The following is a 27,008-nucleotide window of genomic DNA, read 5'->3' as shown; positions in this document are numbered from 1 at the left end:
CCATAGATCCTGACACTGGACTGGAGAATGGATCCCATGCCTCATTCATGATCTTTTGGCACATTTTTTCATGCAAACTAATGCTCTGTTCTTTGACGTCTTCAGCCAATAGTCAGTGACAGCCGCTGTGCACTAGGCTATGGGCAATCAGTAGCTATTTGGATGTAAAAAAATATTCAAATATGTGTAGATTAGGGTGGTATGTAATGAGAGGATCTCATAACTGGTACCATAAAATTCCCTTCTCTTGAGATTTGAAATCATGTTAGAGCACTAAAGCCTGTTTATCGGGAGAGGTCCGTTGGGTCAGATGTAATTTTTAGCTACTCACCAGTCAGCTGAGGGGGTCTCAGCAGAAGAAGGAAGATGATGAGCAGACTTATTTGCCAATCAAAAATAATTTGCTAAACATGGGGATAATAATAGGAGTGTGAAGTTCTTCAGCCATTAACAGTGCCTGGTCCCTGCAGGCCAAGCCCCCCTCATCCCCCAAATTAATGATTCTCTACTGGCATGACTTTGAGCAGCTGAGGGGCCTTCTCTGGAGAAGGGGCCGCCTCTTGGGGATGTGTTCCTGAAAGAGGACCCTGCTTGTCTTCTGTTCCACCAGCTCCTCTGGGCTGGTCATGCCTGTCCACACTCCTTAGCACCGGCTCTTTCCTCTGTCTGTCACATTCTTCCACCAGATGTGCTCATAACTCGGTCCCTCACATCCTCCTGGTGAGAACCTCAAATGCCACCCCCCAGTGAGATCTTACCTGACCACCCTCCCTAAAAGTTCAGAGCCCCCCACACTCATCTCCTCCCCACTGCCTGTTACATTTTTCTCTGTAACATCCATCCCCTTCTCGCACACTTCACAGGCCCCCTCACCGCATTGCCTCTCGGCCCCACTGGAATGAAACTCTTGGATGGCCAGGATTTTTTGTATGTTTTATTCATTCTCATGTCCCCAAGGTCTAGAACAATGCCTGGCACACAGTAGGTGTTGAATAAATATTTGCAGAATAATTGAAATGATGAGCAACAGGATGCTCTGCTTTCTCCCTCTACAACCTGACTTCCTCTAAATGCCCAAATAAGTTCAGGAATTTTCTATCATAATGAAGTAGTCACCTAGGCTCCCTGGTAAGAAATCACAAAAGAATAGAATCAGCACAGGGACTCTACAGGTACAAAACGCTCCCTGGTCTCATCACCATTTGTCATCAAAAGAGAATTCTTGGATGATGGCAGATGCATTTTCCATCCTCACGTAGAAGGAGGAACGCTGCATGGCCCAGCCCACGAAGAAGGGAGGAATGTTTGGGGAAGGGTCTCTGGCCCTCCCAAGGGGCCCCACTGGAATCACTCTCCGAGCAAGGCAGGCCTCAGGCTGGAAGGAAAGAGGACCCGCTCACAGGTGTTCCCGGCAGAGCTGGGGGCCACGGCCAGCAGTTGCTGGAGGTTTTCATTGTACTGACTTTGAAGGCAGGCTGGTGAAATCAGGCTGTGTGGTGTGAGGCCCAGCTCTGGGCTGGTGGTGAGCAACCCTGAGGGAGGGTCTGTTTCATTGCTGGCAATTTATTAGCACTGCATTTGGCATCTGAGGAGAGGTGTTTCTCTGCTGTTGAAGTAGAGACACCTTGACGAATTAATACCTGGACCTCGTTCCTCAGAGCAAGGTTGAGAACCTGTGAATTGGATGGATAGTGTCTATCTATGATACTAAATGAGAGGAGATTTTAAAAGCACTTGGGTTTTGTCCTTCAGTAGAATGAGCAAAGTTAAGAGGAATAGAAATTCATTATTCTTCAGATAACTACACTTGTATCTGACGTCTACCCCAGGCCCATGAGTGTGGTTTTGCCAGTGGTGATCTATTCCCCTCTTCCAAACAATCTGAAGTTTAAGTCCTGGACATTACCTGATCTCATGCATCTTGTTTCTATCCATTAATGTCAGCGCCCCCAAAGCCCAAAATGTATTTGTTATTTTGAAAGGCAGTGAGATGGGAGAACTTGCTTTGAAGCTGTTGCTGAAGCTGGTCTCAGCCCTCGAATCTCTGGACCTTGGGGGACAGTCTCTGCAGACTTGTGAAGCAGGTGATTCATATCACTCTTTTAGCAGGCTTCTCTCACCTGTTATCCTTACTGTAAACCCCTCCTGAGTTTTGTAATTTATCCTGATGTCTTTCCTAATTAACAGTTAACAGTCTACAAATCAGTTCCTTTCCAGAATGAACTGATAAGAGTTCGTCACAACACCCGGTTGCACTATATCACTGAGAAAGTTGTTTAGTCTCCCAGATCAGGCCCTGAGAAAACTCTCACACATAGAGGGAGGTCCGACATGTGCCTTGATGAAGTTTATTTCTTTGCAAAGAGAACTGTTCTCAATTCCGTGTAATGCACCATCATCTTTTCAATACGAAGCTCTTCCAAATTGATAACATTATAATTTTTCTGTGGATCATCATTTGAGGCTGTTCGGCATCGCTTTGATACCAGGAATAATCAATCTGCCTGCCAAGGAAAGTTAAAGATTTCAGAAGGAACTTTGTTCAATGCTCTAAATGAGTCCTTCGCTTATTATCTTTGCATCCAAGAGCAGGATTTGCGTTTATTGACTTATTTGTATATTGGCATTAACTCCAGAGTTAATTACCTGAGACTGATAGAAAACAATTGGGGTGGGGGGGATAGGGGGCGGGATAAGACAATGTTACTCGTTTGGCCATGGACATCATCATGATCAAAATATTGCCAAACTCTATCACTGAATGGTGGCTAGTCTGCCCTCTTCGGGGAGATATAGCAGCTTGCATTGATTTGGCCAGTTAGTTAAGATCCAGTTTTAATGTCATCCTGCAAATGTCTGCATGGGGAGAGGCTGCTGAATTTGGTGGGCAGCAGGTCCTGCTTGCTCACTAAGCAATAAAACTTTCTGGATTTCTAGCACGCTTGCCCCTTATAATCCTTGCTGCCTAAAGATATGGAAATATGCATTTGAAAAGAGAGTGGGACCCTCCATATTTTAGCTGCTATAGGAAACAAACCTCCAAGTTTCAGTGGCTTCCCTTAATAGAGGTGTGCTTCCTTCCATATGACCCCCTGGGGCTCAAAGCTGCAGGTGGATTCCATCTGCACAGTGAGTCAGGACCAGGTGCTGTGTCTGGCTCCTCCATCTCCTAGGACATTGGAATACCCTGAGCTCAGCTGGCAGAAAAAGAAAGAAAGGACATAAAGAGGAACAGTCAGCTTAACTGCCTTCAACCAGAAGTGGCCATGTCACCTCGCCTCTGCTCATGTGCCTTCACCAAGAATTAGTCACACAGGCCACCTGGGTGCAAGGAGACTAGGCAGCCATTCTAGACAATGCAAGGGGGAGCATGAGCCTTGCAGGGAGGTTGGCCAGCTCTGCCACAGCCCTTTGTAGCTCTGGTATTTCAAGACAAGAGCAGGAGCTGCATTTCTGGCTGCCACCGTTCTCTTACAGCTTGCAGGGGAAAGACAGTGGTTGGCCCTTCACAGACATGAATGCCAGTATCAGCCGGCCCTCACCGACAGTATGGCAGTTGTGTTCAGGCAACCACGGAATTGATAAGCATAGTCATTGTGCTTTTTTCTTCTTTGCACGTCCTGATCGGGACATTGCTATGCATTCACATTTACAAGCTGCAGAATTCACTTCCATTGTATCATTCCATGCAGAACTGTTAATAATGTCTGTAGCAAGATTCCATCTAAACTTGTTGATTTGAAAACTGTCAAAAGATCATTTCTTTTTTGGATAAAGCACTCATTAGCGTGTTGCACTGTAGAGGAAGAGATCTCAGGGGCTGAAGGTGCCTCAGTGTATGCTGGGCATTTCAGCATTTGCACACTGAGACTAACAGTGGACACTTGGGTGGGTACTGCCTGTTGCCACCATGAATATCTGCACAGGAAGGGCTCAGGGGATTGGCCGTGCGGCAACTGACCATTCTGGCTCCTCTCCGCAGGTACCCCTTCCCCATGACGTTCAGCAGCTGCAGCAAGAGGGACCTGGAGGCCAGCCTGGAGAAAGGCGTGGGCATGTGCCTCTTCAACCTGCCGGAAGTTAAGCAGTCTTTTGGGGGCCCGAAGTGTGGGAACGGATATGTCGAAGAAGGAGAAGAGTGTGACTGTGGGGAGCCAGAGGTAAGGGACCCGTGTTCGGATGTCTGCCTCTGTTCATGGCTGGGCAAAGAAGTGAGGACTTAGAGACTTGGCGCTGCAAACGGAAGTGCTAGACATTCAGGTTGGCAAGTCTGACATGGCCTCACCAGCCAGGGCGGCCTTCTTGAATGTTAACTATTGCACAGAATAAGTTGTATCACCAGTTGAAAAGGATCAAGAACCATCTCTGTTGAAGGACACTGTATTCTCGGCCGAGGACAAGAACAATGAAAAAGCATTTCGTTTAGAGTTTGACAGAGAAGAAAGCCTTGAAATGCTAGCTTCAAATGGCTCGTAAGCACCATTTATTTCTCTTTGTAAGGCGAATGACCAGAGGGGAATATGAATTAGCAGCATTCAGTTTTAACCAAGAGCTCCCCCCACAGCTGCAGCAGCCTCTTCCGGGGTGAACAGGCGGAGGCCCCCAGGCATCTGCCTCTTTGCTTGCTAGCTTTCAGAAGCAGTAAGTGAAAGCTGGGAATGTTTTTATCCAGCAAAGGGCTTATTTAGCCCTGTTTTCCAGCCAATGTCAGGAAATATTCTTGTTTCTGTAGGGTCCAAGATAAAGTTAATCAACATAAAAATTATAACAGCCCCTTTTTAATCTCTGAATAGTCTTGAGAAATAAAAAGCCGGGCACAGTGAGATTTTCTGGTGAAACAAGTGCCCTTCAAAGCTGGGAGGAGGCTGTATCTAGAATAAATCAAAACAAGCAGTTTGTCTAGCAGGCAGTCTGCATGTGGGATTCCCCCCACCCACCCCACCCACCCCACCCTCAGAGCTCATGCAGGCTGAAATGGTCGACAAGTTCAAGGCGGGCTTAGCTAAATTCACAGATGGGCTTAATGAGGCTTCAGGAAGAACGTGTGTGGAGGGCTGCTCTGAGAGGAGGATTCTGGGGTGGAAGGATGTTGTGCTGAGCCCCTGGGACATCCCCCAAATTCCTGTGCTCATCACACAATCAGCTGATGTCCTAGCCTCTACTTCTCAGGTTTCTCATACCAGCAGGAAGGGTCTTGGTCTCAGTCTGACCGTTTCTACAAGCATGTTGGGAGTGAGTTAGTCCTGGGGCATGGAGGTTGTGGACGTGGCTTTGTCACATGTTCTGGTGCCCTTGCAAACTTAGGATTTGTCAGCGATGATAGCACTCCACAGCTGTGTTCAGTTTTCCCACAATGCACAGGGAATGGCTGCTGGTGTGCAGCCAACCATTGTTATGGGACTTCAGAAACCCTTTTTAAGGCTAGTGGAGGAAAACTTGAAACCATCAGGAGGTGGGGTATGCAAAGGGGAAATTCCTTGGAGATGTTGATCACTTGAAGAAAACTCCACATGAGTTGAAATCACCCATATGTCTCAGGAGAGACCATGTTGACTTAAAATGATTTGCCTTTGATTTGAACTTCTTACAACTGTTTATCTAAATAAATTTGATAGCTCTTCATGGAGCCATGAGCTCTCGGGTGTGGAATGACTTTGTCAGCAGTTACTTACTCCATATTCTAGCAGCACCACCGGCTTTGCTGACACCCTCACCATCATGCCGTCACCATCTCCACTTCCACCACCATCACCACCAGATGCTCGAATGCCTGAAATTTGCCAGCCTCTGCAGTTTTGACACTCTCTTATCTCCACCACGGAGTCACTCAGCCTTGACAGGTGCTCACTACGTGCCCAGGCAGCAGGGTGCCCTGCGGGGCAGCATCGAGCCAAGCAGACCCCTCCTTACGCAGAGCCGTGTTCTGCCTGCTCGGGATTCCCAGCTGTGCTTCTGTGGTCAGGGTCCTTACTTCAGAGGACAAGTTCTTGATATTTGACAAGAACTCTCATTCTCCTCATCCAAAGTTTGTTCTTTCAAGAAATTTTTTGCTCAGTTTTTAGTGTTTTAGTTTTTGCTTTTCAAGGTCTAAGCTCAAACTGTATCCAGTTTCCAAACTGCTTAGACCAGAACTTGCAGTCACACCTGTTAACTGGGCTCGTCCTCCCCAACCCAGTGTTCAGGCCCTGGAAACACTCGTCCTGCCTTTGCTTCATATTGGTCCATGTGTCCCCTGGACAGAGGCACTCAGTGGGTCACCAGATCAGTGAGCAAATAGGGACAGAATGACCTCCCCCCTCACAACTGGAACCAACTACCTCCCCCGTGCCCCCAGAAATAACCTCCACTATTTCCAAGAAGATGCCTTATAGCCTTAGCCTAGTTCACAGTGATTAAGAGTCTGTCTACTACCTGCAACACCAGAGTGACAATTAGGGCATTTGCAGAGAATCCGCTAATGACTTCATTATTCCTTCTTCTTTGGGGACCTAGTGTTCACTGGCTCTGCTGAACTTCTCTGTTGAGTACTAAAATAATAAATGTATCAACAGATGAGGAATTTGACTCTTCTGATAAATATAGTACTGCAGAAGAAACCGATTCCGGGTAGTTAAAGAGGCAAGGGACTGCCGGAGCCTTCTGCACAGGGGATTGGACTTACATCAACCATAAGGATTTCCTGACAACTCACTCATTCTTCCAGCTTAACAGGGTTGGGAAAGCAGCCTTATCTCCTTGTTTAAAGTCAATAGGATGCCAGTAGCTCACAAATATCTTTTAAATTTAGTTATCTTTCCCACATTATCAATCCCCTTTGAAGTCAGAGCCCTTCTACTTGGCTGCATTTCCATTTGAGCTACTGCTTATATTATTTAGTGACTTGGGGGGAGGTGGGGAGGTAGTCTCAAAGGGTCTCAGAACTCAGTTTTAGGATGGTTGATTTGACTTAGAAGTTCAAGGAAATCTGTAATTTGGTTAATGCATCATTCATAGAGCCCGCCAGACTGTATGAACAGGGTGACATTGCTGTGTATTTGATGGCACTCATTGGGAATGCAACTGATGGATGCCTTTTAAAGAAACAAAACAAGTTCCTAAATATTTTAGGATTGTAAGTCTATGAGTTAGAGACCCTTACTGTCACTAACGTTATAGCTATGACTTCTGGTTGGCAGTTTTATCTTCCTGTGAATATTACGTCCTCTGGATGTTTATAAAGCCCTTAAACAAATTTAAAATTTAATAACTTTGGATACAAGTCTAACAGGAGCAATGGTAAACCCCAAATGAGAGCATGATTCAGTTTTACACAGGGTACAGTTCAGGTGTCCAGGTTAGCCATCAATCTTCTGGATTATTGACAGAATTTTGTTAATTGTGCTTATGATACTAATAATAAATTCATTCACAGAAGATGGTTTCCAGGAGGAAACTATTATACTCTTAATATGTAGTATATGATTGGCTTCACTCTGGCCAATAGTGTATAAATTCTTCAGCACACATCATATAGTTTTTTTTTAATAAGGTGTCATTGATATACACTCTTACAAAGGTTTCCCAAGAAAAACAATATGGTGACTACATTCACCCTTGTTATCGAGTCCCCTCCCATACCCCATTGCAGTCACTATCCACCAGTGTAGTAAAGCACACATCATATATTAAATAAAAGGACACTGATAAATTCATCAATACTAAGTAGACTCTGAACTCTCCCTTCTGATAATTTAATTTATTTTACAATGTGTAAACACCATTATTGGAATTTTCTAAAGTACAAGGACTTCATAAATACACTAGATAAATGTGTATAGACCCTTTGTTGAGAGCAAAGCAAAAGGTGTCCATCTCTAGTTTCTTTTTGTTATAAAAAACTGGGGACTTGTGAAGCATAACCTAACAAAGAAGTTAATTTCCTCTCTCACTTGTATTTCAGAGAGGGCAATCCATCTAATGTTTGATCTCACTGTTTAAATCCCTTGCAAGTCAATGCGCACAGCCCACAGGCCTCCTTTCCACCTCTTGGTTATTCCAATGGGCATTTCCCACCGAGGAGTACCTTGGCTGGTGGGACAGCCCACCTGTGCTGAGAAGAGCCTCATCTAGGCATTCGGTGAGATTGTAGGAACTGTGGTTGAAACCCAATTAATCTGACTTCATTTCCTGCCAGAATGCTCCAGATTAAAAGGAGCAGACGGTCAGTCTTTGACATGTAAAGTTTACATGCATCCATATATATTTTTAAATAATTAAGTTCCACATATTCCAGTGGCCTGAAACAGTTCACTGCAGTAAGACCTGCAGCAGGGGGAGACCTCCCTGCAGAGCCCCAGCTGCCGCTGACTTGGATGACTCTCAGCCAGCCTCCTGTCCGGGCTCTTAGCCCTTCATGAAAGGCGCTCAAGTGCTGCTGACTTTTCCCAGGGACCCGCAGATCAGTCAGTTCGTAAACACTTAACTAAAGCTTTACTTTCCTGCAGATGAAGAGAATCCTCCTTCAGGCTGGTTTTTAGCTCAAGAGCCAGGCTCTCTGGTTCTTTCTTCCCTTTTGCACTCACTTAAGATGCCACCTTGCTTTCCATGACTAGTTGCTCCAGTGACCCTGTCAAATGAATCCCCTTCCTCTCTCCAGGAATGCATGAATCTCTGCTGCAACGCCACCACCTGTACCCTGAAGCCAGACGCTGTATGCGCACACGGGCTGTGCTGTGAGGACTGCCAGGTGAGTTCTCCTGCCCCCAAGGTCACCCACAGGTTCGCGTGGTTCCACACCGATGTGGGGCAAGTGATGGGGCGGGGCGATTTCCCCACACTCGCTCTTAACTCCTCACACAAGTTGACATTACCCTCCTCCTATTTTTCTTATTTTCCAATCTTCGGATAAAATGCACATTTTAATGCTAAGCCATCTGTCATAAAGTATTTCATTATGGGCTGAAAAGTAAGTGGACCAAAAGACTCGAGCCCAGTGTCAAACATTCTAGCTGTGCTGTTGGAAATACACGTGGTCCCTTCACTCTTGCAAGAACGAGCAAGAGCAGGTCCCCACCCGCGTCACGCAGCCTCTGCTCCACCCCAAGAACATCTGCCTGCTGGGCTGAGAAGCCATGTGGGTTGCTCCAGGGGTTTGGTGACCAGCTGGATCCCAGTGCCCTCCTACCAGCATGTGCCAGCCGAGAGCGGCAGCTTTGTGCGTCTGCCCTCTCTGCCACAGGACTGCGTTTGTTTGGCAAGTCCGCTGTCTGTCTCATTATTCACAGCTGAGATCTGACAGAGTAGAAGACTGAACTTCGATTCAGATATTCTAAGGGTAGAGTTTTATTTCTTTTTAAGTACTCAGTTCTGTTGGCATCCTGCTTGCAGGAAGCTCCCTCTTAGCTACCCACTAGAGCGCGGTGATTCAGAAGCGCATTACAGCAGTTTACATTCTGCTTAAAATACCCTTTATCCCCTTCCTACTTGTGGTTAACTTATGGGGAACATTAAAAGCAGCTGGCATGCCCTGGCACATCGCAGCTGGCGGTGGAAGGCGCCTGGAAGGGGCTGTGGTGGGGGACACCGCTGGCCATGTAGCTTCAGACAGGCCACTCTGAGCCTTACTTTCAGCCACAAAAAGATGCAGTGTTGGTCAGATGGTTCCTAACATCCTTACTGCTCCCTTGTGTCACTTCCTTCCCTTGCCCTATCGAGTCCTACAGACAGGTTTTGAGCTCTATGATTTGATGACAAATAATTGCTATTGTGATTGTGCCCTTGGAATTATTTTTGTCCACTTGCCCACAAATGCCAGCGCCCATCATCTTAACCACATGATGGTGTTGGCGAGCAGAGACCTTCAGAATTAACGAGCCCGTAAGCCAACACTCTCCCCCCTGCCTCCTCTAAGGGGACAAGTGCCAGTGACTGGTTTGTTTGCTCACCAGAAGATGCTGTTGCATGAAATTAAAAAGAGGCCGCTCTTCTTAGCGGAAAGGTGAGCCCCAGGGCTGGGATGGCCTGTCTATTTAATGACGCTCTCTGTTGTAAAGGAGGCTTCCTTTGAAAGCCTCACCCTCCTGTGTGAGGCTGAATGAGAATGGCTCTCCTCCTTTGCACCCCGAGGGCTACTGAGGACCTGCTCCCCCTTCCCACAGTGTGCACACTGTCAACAGCTCTCTCTTTCCAGCTGAAGCCTGCGGGGATGGCGTGCAGGGGCTCCGGCAACTCCTGTGACCTCCCTGAGTTCTGCACGGGGGTCAGCCCCCAGTGCCCAGCCAACGTGTACCTGCACGACGGGCACCCGTGCCAGGGGGTGGATGGTTACTGCTACAACGGCATCTGTCAGACGCATGAACAGCAGTGCATCACGCTCTGGGGACCAGGTACGTGGCCGCCACTGGCTGGGTGCCCAGCAGCAGGGCTGGGGCACTTCCCCTCTTTTCAGAAGCATCCCTCCTGGTGCGTGCTGTCTAAGCAGGGGGAGGAGCTGGCTCCCGAGTGGAGCTGGAGCCATGCTGGGCACTGGGCATGCCTAAGTGGAGAGCCCAGTGCTATCCAGCGAGAGATGCGTGAGCACCTATGGGTGTGCCCCGTGGGGTGAGGGGCACAAACAGCCGGGAGCTCTGCCTGCAGACAGTTTAGCAGGTAGTTGGGCAGACAGACTGATGGAACTTCCCACCAGCACTCTAATTGTGTAAGTGCCTCTTAGTGCTCAAAGGGGGATGCCCGCCGTGGGCTGAGGGTGCCAGAGAGCTGGTGGGGAGAGGTCACTCCTGACACAGGAGCCAGAGTGTGGGAGGGAAGGTGGGGACAGCTGGGGTGGGACACCTGGACCCAGAGCTCAGAGAAAGAGCAGGGGCACAGGTGTTTGCGGGTCTTGTATGCCCATGTGGGTGTGAAGGCAGAGTGAGGGACCTGTGCGTCCCCCAAGGGGCTCCCTGATGGGAAGGTGGCCTCGAGCGATGGCTGTGGTGGCCAGGTTAGAGGCTGCCTGTAGGGGGGACACAGGGCCAGGTATTTGGTAGCACTGTCCTTCTCACCCTCCAGGGACCCTAGGCTAGGGACAATGACTACGGTTTTACAGAAGGTGAAGCTCAAACTCAGTGGCCTGAAGTCATTTTCCCAAGGTTGTAGGCTGGGATTTGAACCCAGGCCATTGTGACCCAAAGCCCATGCCTAACTGCCACGCTGTACCATTGCCCCAGAGAGCCACAGAAGCTCTAAAATTAAAGAGGTGATTGGATGAAAAGAGGGAGGGTCCAGGCCCCAGCGGGTGTCTCCCCCACTGCCCACCCTCTGGGGCCAGAGCTCCCAGGGCTCTGTGGGCTCGGCACCCCTATGGCTGCTGCTCTGGCCCCCAGGACTCAGGCCCCGAACCCACAGAGGGTACTGCCTTGTCGCCTGCTGGCTGCAGGGGTGACCCCGCAGTGGCTGGCCAGGCAGAGAGCCAGGCAAGCTCTAGTAGGGACGGACATGGATGTGGACCCTTGTCGGCCATTCCCTGCAGGGCTTTGGTTTTAGGAGTAATAAGAAAGTGGTGACTCACCATCAGAGCTCGGGTTTGGGGTGTGATGTGAAAGCAGTGACCCCAGTGTGGGGAGCAAGGCAGGCGTGTGTTGGGCTGGTCCTGTCATGAGGCCGCTCCATCCCTGCCAGCCAGAGACAGCTGTCCACACGGGGCACTTCCTGAGGGAGGAGGAAGAACGGCAGGGGCGCAGCATGGGGCCAAGATGGCGGCTGCCCACCGTTCCCCGTGGGGATGGTGCCACCTGCTCAGGCTTCACTGGGCACTGAGGCCGGCAGAGAAGGGGGCCTGTGGTGCCTGGGACCTGCGGCTTCATCTCTGGACCCAGACCAGCCCTCAGCCTGGCCCCCTGGCCTGCTAGCCCAGGAGGGCCCGCAGGCAAGGGTGGGGCTCTCGTCTCACCTCGGGTGGGCACTTAGCAGTGACAAGCACAGGGCAGGAGTCGCGGCGTGCCTGTCACACTGCTGGGGGTACTCTGAGTGCCATCCTGGCTTCAGACACCTTTTGGCCAAGTGAGGTCACTTTGGGACAGTGGCGGCTGCAGCTGGCCAAATCCTCAAGGCCTCACAGATCCCCGGTGGCCACTCCTGCCCAGCCTTTCTCCGGAAACAGTAATCTCCGCTTCTTGAGTTACAGGGGACATGGCAGCACTCCCTTCCGAGGAGAATTCCTTGGCCAGAGCGCACACAGCACTCGAAGCTTTTGGAGTGCGACATGCTCTTCGCTGCCCTGCTCTCCCGCCGGGTCTGGGTCCGTTTCCACGGCGAGGCCCCCTGGAGCAGCACAGCTCTCCCTGAGCCACCGCCACCGGGTGACTCAGCTGGCTGCAGGCCTTGGATTCATGGTGACCAAGGCTGGTATTCATTATCTCATCAGATTAGTCCTCCTCAGGCTGCCTGACCAGAGAGGGATGGAGCCAGACAGGCAGACGGACTGACAGCCTGACTCATGGACCGAGCTTTTCAAGAGCAGGTGCAGTAGGAAGTTACCTGCTCTGAACTCTCAACACCCCTGTGACCAGGGCTGAGCCCAGGGCCCGGCTGCCCAGGGGTGTGCAACCCCCTCAGGGCTGCTTCCCTGGCGCTCCCGGCTTGCCCCTCTCCCCCTGCCCTCTCACTCTGCCTGGGGGACATCTTCCTGGCCATGGCAGCTGCACAGGGACTAGACATTGCTGGCACTGGGATGCACAGAGTTCCTAGAATCAGAGAGGCATGGACCCACCTCAGCTTCGTCACTTCCTCGGCTCAGGCTGCCTTAGCCGACCCCTCCTTAGTACTTCCAGTCACCACGCACTCTTCCTCAGGAGAGCAGGGGACACATGTGCAAGGACCAGCTGTGGCCATCTGTGGAAGGGGCTCCTGAGAGGGGCCTGTGACCACCCCCTTCCGGTGGCTGCCTCACCATCTAGTTCGCGGGCACTGCGTGAGTTACCTGTGGCTGCCGTAACAGATTACCACAAGCTTAGTGCCTTACAACAACACAGATTTATTGTCTTCTAGTTTTGGGGTTAAAAGTCCTAAAATCAAGATGCTGGCAGGGCAGTGTTCCTTTTGGAGGCTTAGGGAGCACCCATTTCTTTGCCTGTTCCGGCCTTCAGAGGCCACCTGCACTCCCTGCCTCACGGCCCCTTCCTCCAACTCAGGGCCCACCACATGCATCGCCTAGTCTTGGTCTCTCTGACCTCTGCTTCTGCAGCCCCTTCTCCTTCTCTGACTGACCCCCACTGCCTCCCTCTTGAAAGGACCCCTGTGATCATACTGGATCCACCCAGACCGTCCAAGAGCACCTCCCCATCTCAAGATCCTTAACTTAATCACATCTGCAAAGCCCTTTTGCCATGTACGGTAGCATACCCACAGGTTCCGAGGGTTACAATAGGGATCACTTTGGGGGGCTGTTTTCCTGCCTACTGCAGGGTTACATAGGCCACTACCAGCTAGGTGACCTTCAGCCTGCTCAGCCCTCTGTGCCCCATCTGTAAAATGGGGATAGTCATATGCCCACTGCAGAGGCACGTTATTGTCCTCTAACCTAGCTTATTATCTATGTTATGCAGCAGCATGCTAGATGGGCAGTGCCTAGCAAATCTAAACTCCATAAACTAACTGAACTCGTAGAAAGCTCAGAAACTAGGGAGCAAGATTTTCAAGTCCTGGGGCCACGTAAGGGCCGTGATGTGATGAGACATGGGAGACAGGGCCCAGCCTGGGGGTGGGAGCCAACCAGGAGGGCTTTGGAGGTGAGCTTGCCCTGGAGTAGTTGTTACCCAGGGGTGGGAGAGAAAAGGTCATTCCTACATATGGACGAGCAGGGGTCAAGGCACGCAGGAACAGTGGGGCTCGTCCAGCAAACCGCAGACAGTTCTGCGTGCCTAGAGCGCGGGCCCAGTCCTGGGGAGCAGAGATCCTCACCCACTCTCCCATATATTAAGCATTCATCAATGCCCTGCTATTATAAGATGCTGACTGAGGGGCCCTGACGTTGCCAGAGTGACACATTTGCCACAGTCCTGGGCCCAGGGTACAGTCAGGATGTGACCATCACAGTCCCGGGGCGGAGATAGCTTCCTCGGCCACAGGCTCCCGGCCAGCGAGATGCACCAGGATGAGAGCATTTCAGAGCCGTGTTACAGTGGTTGGCTTGAATTAGCGTTTCATGATTCAGAAAAGGAAAACTTATTATCAGGGACGCATTTGCCATATTTCATTTCCCCGTCCATCAACAAATGCCGTGGGATCTGGACCATGTTTGCCTTGGGGTCATTTTTGGCCCCTTGCAAAGCACAGTAACTCCGAACTCTAGGAGTCACCGGGTCCTTGCTCCGCGGGCCCAGGCTCACCCCCCTGGGACCGGGCCGAGTTGTTGAGTCATCCAGAATTCTCCAGTTATATCCGGGAAGTTGATGACTTACTCTCCAGGTCTGGCTACCCAAACACGGACCGGATGAAGCCCTTCCTCCCAGCTGACTATTCCCTTTTGAAACGGACTTTTCTCAAGCCAGCATTAGATTTCAATAAAATAATCCTGCTTCCAAATCGTTCTACAAATAAAATGATAGAAAATGTAAAACATATGCCTGCAATTCCTCACTGGCAAAGTAATATACTTTCAGAATATCTTTCAGGGTTTTGGTTCATTTGTTTCTTTTCCTAATTGTTATTGTTGATGATGTTCTTGTTGGCTGTAGGAGTTTCATTTTTTTCCTCACTGATTTTTCTCCTACAGATCTTGTTTCTCCAGACTTCATACATTGAGTTCGAACACTTAAATGTTACCTGCAGTGCAAATGTAACTTGTATTTAGCTCTTTGTCTGGTTTAGGCTTAATAGCCACAAAGATTTTCTGTCAGTGTGACATGACCTTTATCCCTTCTGAAATAACAGCTGGGTGTTTTTCTTCAGGCAGAAAATTTACTTTTGCCAGTGTTGTGTATCCGAGCCACTGGCATGGTTACCAAAAACGTTATTTGGAAATTAATCTTACAGATAACTACACTATAGCCCCAAACAAGCTGCATCAGGGAAGTCCTGAAATATGTTGGTTTTATCCATTTTCTCTCTCACCAGAAAATAGTGCCACTTGATTTATACAGGGTGAGCTGGCCAGACAATTTTTATGGGCTGGTAAATAGTCAGTGTTTATCTGCAAGGCTGGTTTAAATGAGTTTGCTTTATTATGATACACCTGGGGCAGTACATTTACTAATCATCTACAACTCTGGTGGCTACAGATGGGAAGCAGAGATGTTTTTGCCAAGAGTCGTGTTGTTTAGGAGTCGGGAAAGTCTCCCTTTTGTCCCACTGTGTGAGAAGGAAATGATAAAATATGTTCACTTGAGCTTCATTTTCCAATGAATGCAAAAGTTGATTTGGAGAAGAGAGAGGGAGAAATATGGGAAGAACAAGACAGCCTTCAGTTGTTTATAAAAATGCCTCTGTCTAAGGGTGTTAGTGACAGTGGGTAGGGAAATTAGTGACACGGAGGGAGGAGCTGTTATGCTGAACTGGAGAAATGCACTTGCCTAAGAGCCATTTTAAGGGAAAAATTCAATCAAATAAATTGTGGGCTTAATGTGAGATATCATCATCTCTGTTTCAAAAGACATAATGACATTGGAAACTTCCAAACTACAATTACAAATATAAGTTATATCACTCTGAAGATAAGACTAGTAATTAAAATCCTTCATTTCCTATGTAATTATAAAGTACAATATGATGTTAAAATTCCCTCTGAAAGGCTAGATTTTATCTTGATAATGGTAAAACATCTAAGTATTCCATTGTCAAGCATTCAAAGGCTATAAATCACTGTAATAGATGGTGATAAGAACACTTGTCATTTTTTTCAAGAAACAGACATGAAGTCTTTCATCTTCATGAAAACATGAAGATAGACATTTTTAAGTGCAGCAAGTTAGAAGTTCATACCATCTTACGTGTGGATAAAAGCCACTTATATTTTTTAAAGCATTAGCCATTCTGTCTCTACGAGAGATGCCAGATGGCCGGCCACTAATGTGCAAAAGCCACACCTGGCTGGTCCCTCCTCCACTACCCTCACCGGCGCGGCAGGCTCCGGACAGCCAGGCGCTCAGGAAGCTGCCTCTGCGTCTGTGTCTTCTAGTCCATTTCCCTGAACGATGTTTCCTTTCAGTGCAAGAGTTGGATCTGCTCCCAAGGTCAGCCTTGAGCCCCGTTTCTGGTTTTCCCTGTTTACAAGGTTTCTTACTTGGCCTAAACTTTGAAGGAAGGACAGTTTCTCTTCCCAGGAAGTCAAATGTCTATCTTTTCATGACTGTACATCTTCTTTTCTCATAAGACAGCACAGAAATGCTTCATTTGCTATAAAAGAATAAGTGAAAATCCAGACTCACAGAAAAGAAAAACTGGGAAACAATATTCATTTACCCAAGATGCTTTGTTCCACAGGAGTCACAATTGACTCCTTCTGGGGAGGGCATCTGAGACCAGATGGGTTTTCCTCAAATTGCTTTCCCCTTGGCTTTTCATTCATTCATTCCTGGAACACACCAGCTCTGCAGAACTGAGGCTCCCCCGCTGTCTGTGGGGTGGTCCCGTGAGGCAGCAGCCTTGGGTATCACAAGAGGCAAAAGCAAGTGTCACACATGCAAGGAGGGCACATCCCTGCAGGATGGATGAGTGGAGGAAGGCCTCGCAGGACACCGTCACTGGGGTCCGTCGGCACAGCAGCCCAGGACCCTCACCCAGCTGGCTCCCGCAGGCAGGGTCTATGCAGACGCACCTGAGCAGCCGTGGTCCTGCATCCGCTGGGGACTGTGAGACTGGGACCCCAGAGCACTTAAGTGGCCACGCTCGAATCTCAAGCTCATCCCTTTGGCAGTGCATGGGAAAGTTGGCCCCCCCTGGACCATGCAAATGGATTTCCCATGAGGAAAAGGGTGTTGCTCCTAGAAAGGGGGGTGCAGGAGAGGTGTTAGAGAGGCAAACCACCCCATGTCTCTTTCAGTACAATTCATTCCCCCATGTCGCTCCAAACCACCGGAGGAAACCCCTCCTCCTGCACACGCTGTCCTGTAATGGGACACAGCCCAGGAGGGGCATGGCCAGCCTGCAGTTGGGAGTACCCAAGGGGTGGTACCCGACCTCGTGGCTCCCAGCTGCAGCCTGACATTGGGGTGGCGGGGGAGAACATCAGGGCAAATGGTGATGGGGACCAAGTCTCAACAGCTTATATGCTTCTAAAGTAAGTTTCCTTCATTTACAGCCTGTTAGCCTTTAAACATCCATGTTTCTCATGCAAGACTTCCCATCCCAACACAGATACTCTGAGGGAGGAAAATTTCCAGCTGGTGAGAACAAGCGTTGCAAACAGTGCTGCCCCGTCCTTCCACCTTCTGCCCCTCACCTTCCCCACCCCACAGATTAAAGCCTCAGCAGTTTCAGGGTATTGACGGAAGGCGTCAGTCCCCGAGTGCTTGAGGGTGGCGGGTGCAGGAGATCCTGTCTGCCAAGGCCGACTGTGAATTACCGCCATAGTGCGCTTTCCCTTGATTCTCCAGATAAAATACGTGGCAAGGGAGTGGGTATGCATTCCGGTCTCTGACTTCACAGGGAGGAATCCACCTATCCCAGCCCCAAGTTTACATAGCTGATGAAATCATGACCTATTTCTCTTCCAAATGTGAGTCTTCTTTGCCATGTTGTGTCCAGCCAGGTCATTGCCATGCGCCACTGATGACACATCCCACCTATACATCAACTGTACAGTGTGACATGGCATCTCTCGTTCCTCGAGTCTTGGCTGAGAGCTGAAATGAATAAAACTCTTGGATATAGACAGTTACTGGCTTCCTGAGGGAGACAGAAAGTTAACATCTAGAACTCTGTGTTGTTCAAGCCACTGAGCAAATTAATACCAGAGTGGAGTGAGTTTTACTAGGCAGACCCACCCAGCTTTGTTTCATTATGGACTGACTTCTCCCCACATTATTTTCCAAGTTATTACATTCAGACTTTTTCATTTCTTTTCCGAATCAGTGGAGAATCAACAAAAGTGAATTGATGGAATTTTTTATCTATAAATAGGTATACATTTTAGGTATACATTTTTAGGTATACATTTTCAGGCCATTACCCTCTCCACAGCAGAGGGGTAAGCAGACGGAGCTGCGTTTTTATAGCCGGCCCAGAGTAAGCTCAGCACTAAATCACCGTGTGGACTGCTCTCTCCATTGCCCCCTCTTGGAAGAAGACCCCACTAGGTGCGCTCAGATTTGCGGGCATATCATCCATTTTGGTTCAGCACCTGAGAAATAAGCATGGGGCGGCCACTACTGCAGCCCACCAAGCTGGTCTCCGGAAGAGGGTTTGGTGGAGGGGGGAGCCAGCCCAGGAGCAGGTGGATTCCAGAAATCTACTGGTAATTCTGGAGAAAAAGGAATGGCAGGGTCAGGAGTCTGTTGCCAATTCGGTGGTTTCTCAGAGGGAGGCAGCACAGGATTGAAGCTGGATAGAAAGATCATAAACTTGGGCTTCAGAGCTGTGAGTCAAGCCCAACTTTACCATTTAGTCCTATTGCAATCTTCAACAAGTTGCTAAAACACTGAGCCCTGGTGTTTAAATCTGTGGAATGGGATATGCAGGGTGATTATAAGAATTAAAGATATCGTGTGGTGTATCCAGCACAATGCCTAATAGTGGGAGTAACTGACAGATGGCATGTTGATGATCTAACATTTGCCATTCATTCAAAGTGCATGTGTGTTGGTTTAAGGCAAAGAAAGGAATTACATGGAACACGGCCTTTGTCCCCAGGGTTCAATGGGAAAGAAAGGAGTCAGACTCAAGTATCTTCTCTCGAGGTCCCTGCCGCCTCTTTCACAATGGCACTCAGCACCTGGGTAGTGAGGTGAGATTCCGGAGGCCCGGCCCGGAGCTGGGAGGGTGCCCGGAACAAGCAAAGGACCCTGGGCAATGGGAAGCCTCACTCATCTAAACAAGGAGAGGGATGCCGGAGCTGGAAATTCTGGGGCTATAAACATAGTTTTTATTTAATATGCAAAATAGGTATAAAACCTCCAAGGATTTCAGATGAGGAAATTCTCTTTCTTCCCCCTCATTTCCCAAGGTGGGTCGGGAATTATTCATCCAGTCGTTTGACAATCTTCACTGGTTCCTACCATATGCTAGGCACCGGGAACAACCATCTGTGAAGGAGGCAGGGGTCAAGCCCCTACTGACACCATCACTATCTACTACAAATACTTGTGAATGTTGTAAACAAGGTCAGGTACAAGGAGCTCTCTTCGCCCTCACACCCGCTGCCACTCTTGACACCCAGAAGCCAAGCCATCCCCTGACTGCTGGCACCCCTTTCTACCGAGAGCCTGCCATGTGTCACGGACTCACTGAGCATCACAGCCCCTTGGCGTCAGGGGATGTCCTTGTCCCCATTTTACAAATGAGGGAACAGAGCTTCCAGAGCTTAGGTAACTTCGCCAGGGTCTCGGGGTGTGTGGGGCTGACACCCCATCAGCCCACAGTATTCTGAGTCCCAGGCCCTTGCTCTTCCGACTCAACAGCCCAGCCACCAATCACAGAGGTTAAGAGGGAGGAGCCCTTCCAAAAGCAAATGAGACTTGGAAAACATTCATTGTTGTTTTACTTAGACCCCCACACATGCCCCAATATAAAACATGGTTTCCCCCCAAAATTATCCACCAGAAAGAATGGTTTGCTACCAGCCTCTTAATCTCTCAGGTGCATCTTTTGAATATCACAGCCCAGTTGGGGAGGCACAGTGGACCTCATGAGCCTCTGTCAGTGCTGGTTTACAAGGCTTATTAAGGTTGACTGACAAAACTGGGTTTAAAAATAAGAAGACACCCATCACGTGTTTAACTCCCCATAGGGTGTGACTTCGTACCTCCACTGTTTTTATTCTGGTAAAAGAGCTTTTAAAAGATCACTTTGACAAGCAACAGGATGGGTGATTAGGTTGTGGAGATCACAAATAGACACCCACTGAGCAGATAAAAAAAAGTAGAAAGATTCACTGGTGGATGAGTGGGTACTTGTGCCTGAAAATAAGATTTCCAGTGACAGCATCTCAACAGAATAAAAAGGTCAGCATCAAAACAAGCTAGAAATGCAGAAGATGTGCTGTAGAAAACAGACTTTTTTAACCACTTTCCTGAGGTATGACTGACATAGAAAAGCTGTATATATTTAATGTATACAACTTGATGAGTTTGGAGATAAGTATGTACCCATGGAACCACCACATTCTGTGCTATAAATATATGCATCACCTCCAAAAGATTCCTCCCACCCTCTTTATTCTTATTTGTGTGTGTGTGTGAGAGAGAAAGAGATAATAACACTTAACATAAGATCTACCCTCTTAGCAAAATTTTAAGTGTCCAATACATTATTATTGACTATAGGCACCATGTCGTACACTAGCGGTCTAGGGCTTATTCACGTTGCATAACTGAAACTTTGTACTCTCTGACTGATGGCCTCCCACCTCCCCTTCCCCCCAGCCCCTGGCAGCCACCACTCTGCTCCCCACTTCTGTGAGGTCAGCTTCTTTAGGTCCCACCTGCAAGTGAGACCGTGCAGTATTGCCTTTCTGGGTCTGACTTATTGCCCTTAGCAAAATGTCCTCTAGGTTCATCTATGTTATTGCAAATGGCAGGCTTTTCTTCTTATTTAAGGCTGAATAATATTCAGTTATATATTATATATATTTTATTATATCAGTTGTATGTGCATGTGTGTATATGTGTATTAGTGTGCACACACACTACATTACTTAGCCTTTCATCCGTCAGTGGACATTTAGGTCGCCTCCATGTCTTGGCTATTGTGAGTAATGCTGCAGTGAACGTGGGGGTGTAGAGGTCTCTTTGAGATCCTGATTTCAATTCCTTTGGATATATACCCAGAAGTGGAATTGCTATATCATAGGGTGGCTCTGTTTTAATTTTTTGAGGAAACTTTATACTGTATTCTGCAATGACTGTGTCAGTTTATGTTCCCACCAACAACGTACAAGGGGTCCCTTTTCTCCACATCCTCACCAACACTTATCTTTCCTTATTTTGATAATAGTCATCCTAAATGGTGTGAGGGGACATCCCATTTGCATTTCCCTGATGACTACCCACACTGGACATCTTTTCATATACCTGTTGGCCATTTAAAATGTCCAACATCTTCTTTGGAGACATGTCTACTTGCCCGTTTTTTTTTTAATCTGATTATTTGGATTTTTTTTTGCTATGGATTTATAGATATTCCCTATATACTTGGATACTAACCCTTTATCAGATGTATGGTTTACAAATATTTTCCCCCATTTCTGTAGGTTGCCTTTCATCTTGTTGGTTTTTCCCTTTGTGGTGCAGAAGCCTTTTAATTTGACCTCGTCCCTCTAGTCTATGTTTGTGTTGCCTGGGCTGTTCTGGTGTCGTATTCAAGAAGTCATTGCCAAGGTCAATGGCAAGGAGCTTTTTCCCTGTGTTTTCTTCTTAGAATGTTGCGGTTTCAGGTCTTACATTTAAGTTGTTACTCCATTTTGAGTTAGCGTGTGGCATACGATAAGGGTCTGATTTCTTTCTTTTCTTTTGCACGGAGATATCCAGGTTTCCTGGCACCATTGATTGAACGGACTATCCTTTCCCCGTAATGTATTCTTGGCGCCTTTATCAAAGATCAGCTGACCAAAGACTTGAGACTGAAGAGAAATGTAAAGAAGCTGAATAATATTATTTCATGATATGGGAAAGTTTCTCTTTAATTTTTTAATGAAAACATGGCTTTTCAATGTTTCTTGACCTTGTTAATTGACAACATATTGTAAGATACTTAACCAGGTCATCCACATTGCTAAAAATTGACATCTTCAAATTGGCTATCAAGCTTTCTGTGGGATTTTCTCAAAAAAATGGCAGCTCTCCTTAATGTGGTGGGGGCCTTCTGGGGCATGCACAGTGCTTCAGAGTTATCAGGAAACACGAATACTGTGTTATAACCTGTAGTGACTTTACAAGTCATTGCATTGTACCTGCACCGAGTTTTCTAAGTCATGCTGCGCCATTGGCATTTACGGCATTAAAAGTCCCATGCACACCCTGACCCAGAAAACCAGGCCCAGTTTTGTGTTCCAACCTGGATTCCCAAGCAGTTATCCAGCATTTATTTTTTGGGATCTTTGATGCTTGTGTAAATACTGTTTGTATCCCTTTGCTTGCTTACCCGTCGTATTTTAGCGCCGTTATTTGGTGGTCATACAGTAGGCTCCCCCTTTGTTTTAAATCCTGCAGAAGTCAGTCTCTTTCTCTCCCTGCCTCCCATTTGTTCTTACCCTTCTGCACACCCAGTCCACCTTGTCTGATCCTGCCTTTGAGCTATTTGCAAGCTCACATCTGAAACTGCTCAGAAATCCCTCTTTATAGTTCCCTATAAGGAAAGCAAATGTATCAGTGAACACATTTGAACTGGGGCATAATGTGTTTAAGTGGCCAGGAGATAAATCGCTTAATAACAGTAAGAGTGACAGGACCTGTGTAACATCAAAGAAGCAATGGCAGGGTGGTGCCTACTCCACCCACAGGTCCAGGAGCTTAAAATCCTCTAGAAATTGCTGGTCTTCCTTCATCCTGGCTTTATGAACTAGAGAAAGAAGGAGTGAAGAAGCCATTTTATCATTACATCATTTTCTCAGCCCTCCAGTGGGCAGCAAGAACACCACGTCCCCATCTACCTAAGCTCGGGATCACCCGCTGCCTGCTGGCGATTGTCGTGGCTGTTGCCTGTACCTGTGGCGTACCTCTTGGGGCAGCGCAGGCCTGCACACCAGCCTGCCTCCCTGCTCAGCAGGGGCCAGTGCAGGCCAGGTCTCACCCTGCTCTCTGTCCTTGAGGCCCATTCAGAAGCCAGCACATGCGAGGCCTGGATAAACACAGGAGCACTGGCCGGGCCAGCCTGGGCTTCACTGCAGGTGGTCTTGCCCGTGGTAACTAGGTGGCTTTAAGCGGCATATTTACCCTCTTAAGTCCTAGAGTTCTTGTCCATGAAATGGGATAATGAGACCTACCTTACAGGATCTCTGGTAGGATTAAGGGGTGGGACTCAGGCCCTGGCCCCTCCTCTAAGAGCTTTTCCCGGCGTCCCCTGCTGAAGACAGGAGCCCCCAGGGCCCCTTGCTCTGTCGGTCCCTTTATAGCACCCCCCACCCCTGGGCTTCAGAGGACACAGTTATTTGTCTCTGTTTCTCCTTGCAATTTTAAAGCAAACAGGAGTTTTATCCAAATTGGTCTCCCCAGTACCTGGCAGAGAGTAAGTGGGATAAATCTGTGTGTGTGGTCAAAGTCTGCAACACAGTAGGAGGACAGATGGAGGGATGGATGGATGGACAGATGGAGGAGGGATGGATGGACGGGTGGAAGTGTGGTTGGGTGGATGGGTGGACAGATAGATGGAGGGGTAGGTGGAAGAAAGGAAGGAGAGACAAAGTCAAACAGACAAGCAGTAAGTACACAGGGGCCCATCCAGACATGTGGACAGCCACTGAGTGGTTCTAGATGCCAGTTTTTCCAAACTGCTTTGATCAACTGGATCCATTGATCAACTGACCAAAGTACCATCAAAGAGGATCAGTTTAAGTATAAAGTTCAGGCTGAACGCTGAGACTCGTGCTCCTCTTTTCCCTCCCCCACTCCGCTAGGCAGATGAGAAAGAATAAGAGAGCCGAGTGTGGAAGGAATAGATCCCCCACTGGCAGAAGGTGAGTGTGTGAGTGGTATGATGGCACCGTGAGCAACAGTGAGAATCTGGGGTAAAAGAAAAGGAACGCAATGCTGACGAGCCAGTGATCTCGCCTTTTTCTGACGGAGAAGTCATCCAGTTTGGAGTTAAGCCCTTAAAAAGGAGCTTGGGGAAGCTGCCCTAAAAAAGGCTTAAAAAACAGAGAATGGGAAAGTAAACTGGGGTCTGGGGTAGCTGACTGCAGAGGTCGGCTGCTGAGTCCATTCCTGATCTCACCTGTTGCAAGGGTGTTATTTGATTTGTCTGGTTTTGGTTTTTGGTTTTGGTTTAAATGAGATACTGAGCATGTCTGCTCATAACTGATGAAGAGGAATCAGACTGAAGAAAAATGGGTGTTTTTAGTCAATAAGAACATCTTCTGATCCCTGGGAGAAGGGGAGCCTTGCCCATCCTTAGACTGGTATCTTAGAGAAGTCAGTTGTCACCCTGGAAGGAGAATGGAACCTCACAGGAGTTGGGCACAGAAAAGGGAAGGGACAGAGCTGGGCTCTGGGAAGTTAGCATCTTGGCAGTGGAGGTGATATGAGAGGAACACCCAGACAGGACATCGATGCGCAAGAGAAGGCTGGCCAAAGTCACACCACAGGGTATGTAGTCTCATGAATTTCTCATATAGTCTTCAACATGTAACACCATGCATAGGATTGGAGAGCCCTCCAAAGCTCTGGCAACACAAACAGCAAGTGTATGTTCTCTCCTTGGTCTAAAGATGTGCTAAAAATGGCCATTTCCTGAGCTCTCTGGCTCCCACATCCCTCTCTACTGGGCCTTATTGTGCTGTGCAAAATGGCTGCCAGGTTCTATGTCTCTGTGACCTCTCAGAGGAACCTCTGCCTTGCAGACATAGGCATTAATGGAAATCAGGGCTTGCTCCTATAGGGAGCTTTCTGGGGCTGAGAATGTCGTCTAAGTTCTTGCACTGTGCCTTTTCTCTCCCCCACTCCCGACATCCCTCTCTCTTCTGTTGCTTCCCCACATTAGTCATCAGGATTCCTGGGAGCCTGCTTCAGCTTGCATTTTCTCACCGGAATTGTGTGGGATGTTACAGAGAGCATGCTTCCCCCATCCCCCGCAGCCAACCAGCCTCCTCCTTTCCGTGTTGAATTGCATCTGATCTCGCAGCCAGGCCTCATCTCCTGAGAGGCTACATGTGCCCTGGGCCGGATAGCAGCCCCAAAGAGGAGTGGGCTAGGAAATGCATGCCTGCTGGGGGCTGAGTCAGGAGAAGGTGCTAGACTTCTTCCTGATGGCCAACTTGCATCCGGAGTCAGCCAAGACAACCAGGCGTGATTTCTCTGGATCCAGAACACATCTTCCCTTAAGCTGCAAGCTCAGTGCTGTTCAAAGAAAAATAATAAAAATAAAAATACCTGCAGGAGGTGACAGTGTTGTTTGCCTCTGTTTCAGGTGCTAAACCTGCCCCGGGGATCTGCTTCGAGAGAGTCAACTCTGCAGGTGACCCTTATGGCAACTGTGGCAAAGACTCCAAGAGTTCCTTTGCCAAATGCGAGCTGAGGTATGGCATCTGCACGCAGACCACACCGTCGCTTTGAACTTCCCACGTCACTTAGGGCTGCTTCCAAACCTTCCCTCTTTGGAGACTCTTTATTCTTTCCCTTCCAGGGATGCTAAGTGTGGAAAAATCCAGTGTCAAGGAGGTGCCAGCCGGCCAGTCATCGGTACCAATGCTGTTTCCATAGAAACGAATATCCCACTTCAGGAAGGAGGTCGGATTCTGTGCCGTGGAACCCATGTGTACTTAGGTGATGACATGCCAGACCCAGGGCTTGTGCTCGCTGGCACAAAGTGTGCGGATGGAAAAGTAAGACCCAAATGCTCACTTGTATCATAAATATAAGTCTGGAAGGGGGCCCGTTGAGAAATGTCCAAGAACTGAATTACAAGGTTTATTTTCTTAAATCTGCTTCTGAGAACATTGTACCTGGAATCCAGTTCTTTGCACCTAGAGGAAAAAGTCAATAAATCCTAGATCCTGGCCCGAGCACTTAGATGGAGATTTTGGAAAATCAAGCTTGTTTGCTTGGCCTTTGTGTTGGTAAGTCACTTCTGCACTTGGGTGTCGTGAGGGTTTCCAGCCAGGACGTTATTTTCGAAGAAACCACGGCAGCGCATTGCTGGAAATGCGGCCTTGGATTTTGGCACACAGGGGCCTTGCTCTCACCTGGACAGAATGGGAAATCAGATGTATTTTCAGAGAGAATAAGAGAGGGAAAGAGGTGGGATGAGCTTAAAACCAGAGGGGAGTTCTTCTGGGCACTGGGGGAAAAGGAGACTGAGATATTTGGGGGTTTAGAAATGAAGTCAAAAATGAACAAAGAAATTGAGATTTTCACATTCTGCCACATTGATTTTTCTTACCAAACTTTCTTGTCAGACTAAATGACAACAGTTTAATAAAATATTTTAAGAAAGAAGACAAATCAACCCCCACATGCTTTTTTTTAGGACCTAATTTTCAAAATGATTACAAAATCACTCGCTAGCATGGAGGTCACAGAGCAGGAAGGAAAGACAAAGAGACTTAGTTCCTTAGCAGAGTCCCTGAGGCAGGAACTGTCTGTCTGCCCTCACCTTTCGCCCAGACACCTTGAGCCACAAATGCTTTATCCTTAAGGAAATAGGAAGATACAAGAAACATGTTATACATTCTGGGTGTCTCCCTGACCTTTCTCACTAGCTGATATCCAGTCCTTGACATTAGTATGACACCCGTATTTTAAACTGCAGTCTGAACAGCCAAGGCCAGGTGCATCCGAACGCTGACGTTCCAAGGGCTTTTTCAGTGGGTTTTTTCCTCCTTGTGCAAGATTAAATGGGCTTTGATCCCTGTTTCTGCAGAACACTAGTTCTTTGGAAGTTTCATCTTCAGCACTGCCCATGGACTGGGGGGGAGAATAGCACCTATGCACTGGCCGGGCTGTGTTCACTGTAATCCCAGACAATTCCTTTTATCAGCTGGAACGCAGCCGCCCGCTCGGCCAACTTGCCCACCTTCCCGCAGAGCAGCTTGGGCCAGCACTCTCTCAAAGGGCATCAATAGCTCCTTACACAGGCTGTTGAGGTCAGATGGCGAACTTCCCCTAGGAAGGTTCTACGTGATTAAAAATGTTTCTGCAGTCTAAAAATTAGACTTTTCTTCCTTTGACTCTGCTAATTTGTAACAT

At 48.2% G+C, this 27,008-nt stretch overlaps 1 protein-coding gene across 2 annotated transcripts in view; it reads left to right on the top strand.

Annotated features, from left to right (window-relative positions):
- The window catches only part of ADAM12 (ADAM metallopeptidase domain 12), a 333,734-nt gene that overhangs the window by 270,561 nt on the left and 36,165 nt on the right, over positions 1-27,008 (top strand). For both annotated transcript variants that reach the window (XR_008999055.1, XM_036898669.2), the window contains exons 12-16: positions 3,983-4,160; positions 8,636-8,725; positions 10,169-10,364; positions 25,231-25,339; positions 25,447-25,645. Coding sequence is in view for 1 of the 2 variants with exons in the window: in XM_036898669.2 (XP_036754564.2) it covers positions 3,983-4,160; positions 8,636-8,725; positions 10,169-10,364; positions 25,231-25,339; positions 25,447-25,645 (772 nt within the window). In the remaining variant the exon portion in view is untranslated. The remainder of the gene's footprint in view (positions 1-3,982; positions 4,161-8,635; positions 8,726-10,168; positions 10,365-25,230; positions 25,340-25,446; positions 25,646-27,008) is intronic.

This window comes from Manis pentadactyla, chromosome 8, assembly GCF_030020395.1.
Source record: "Manis pentadactyla isolate mManPen7 chromosome 8, mManPen7.hap1, whole genome shotgun sequence".
Lineage (NCBI taxonomy): Eukaryota > Metazoa > Chordata > Mammalia > Pholidota > Manidae > Manis > Manis pentadactyla.
Note: the sequence above shows the minus strand (reverse complement) of the source record. Positions and strands in the feature narration are given on the sequence as shown.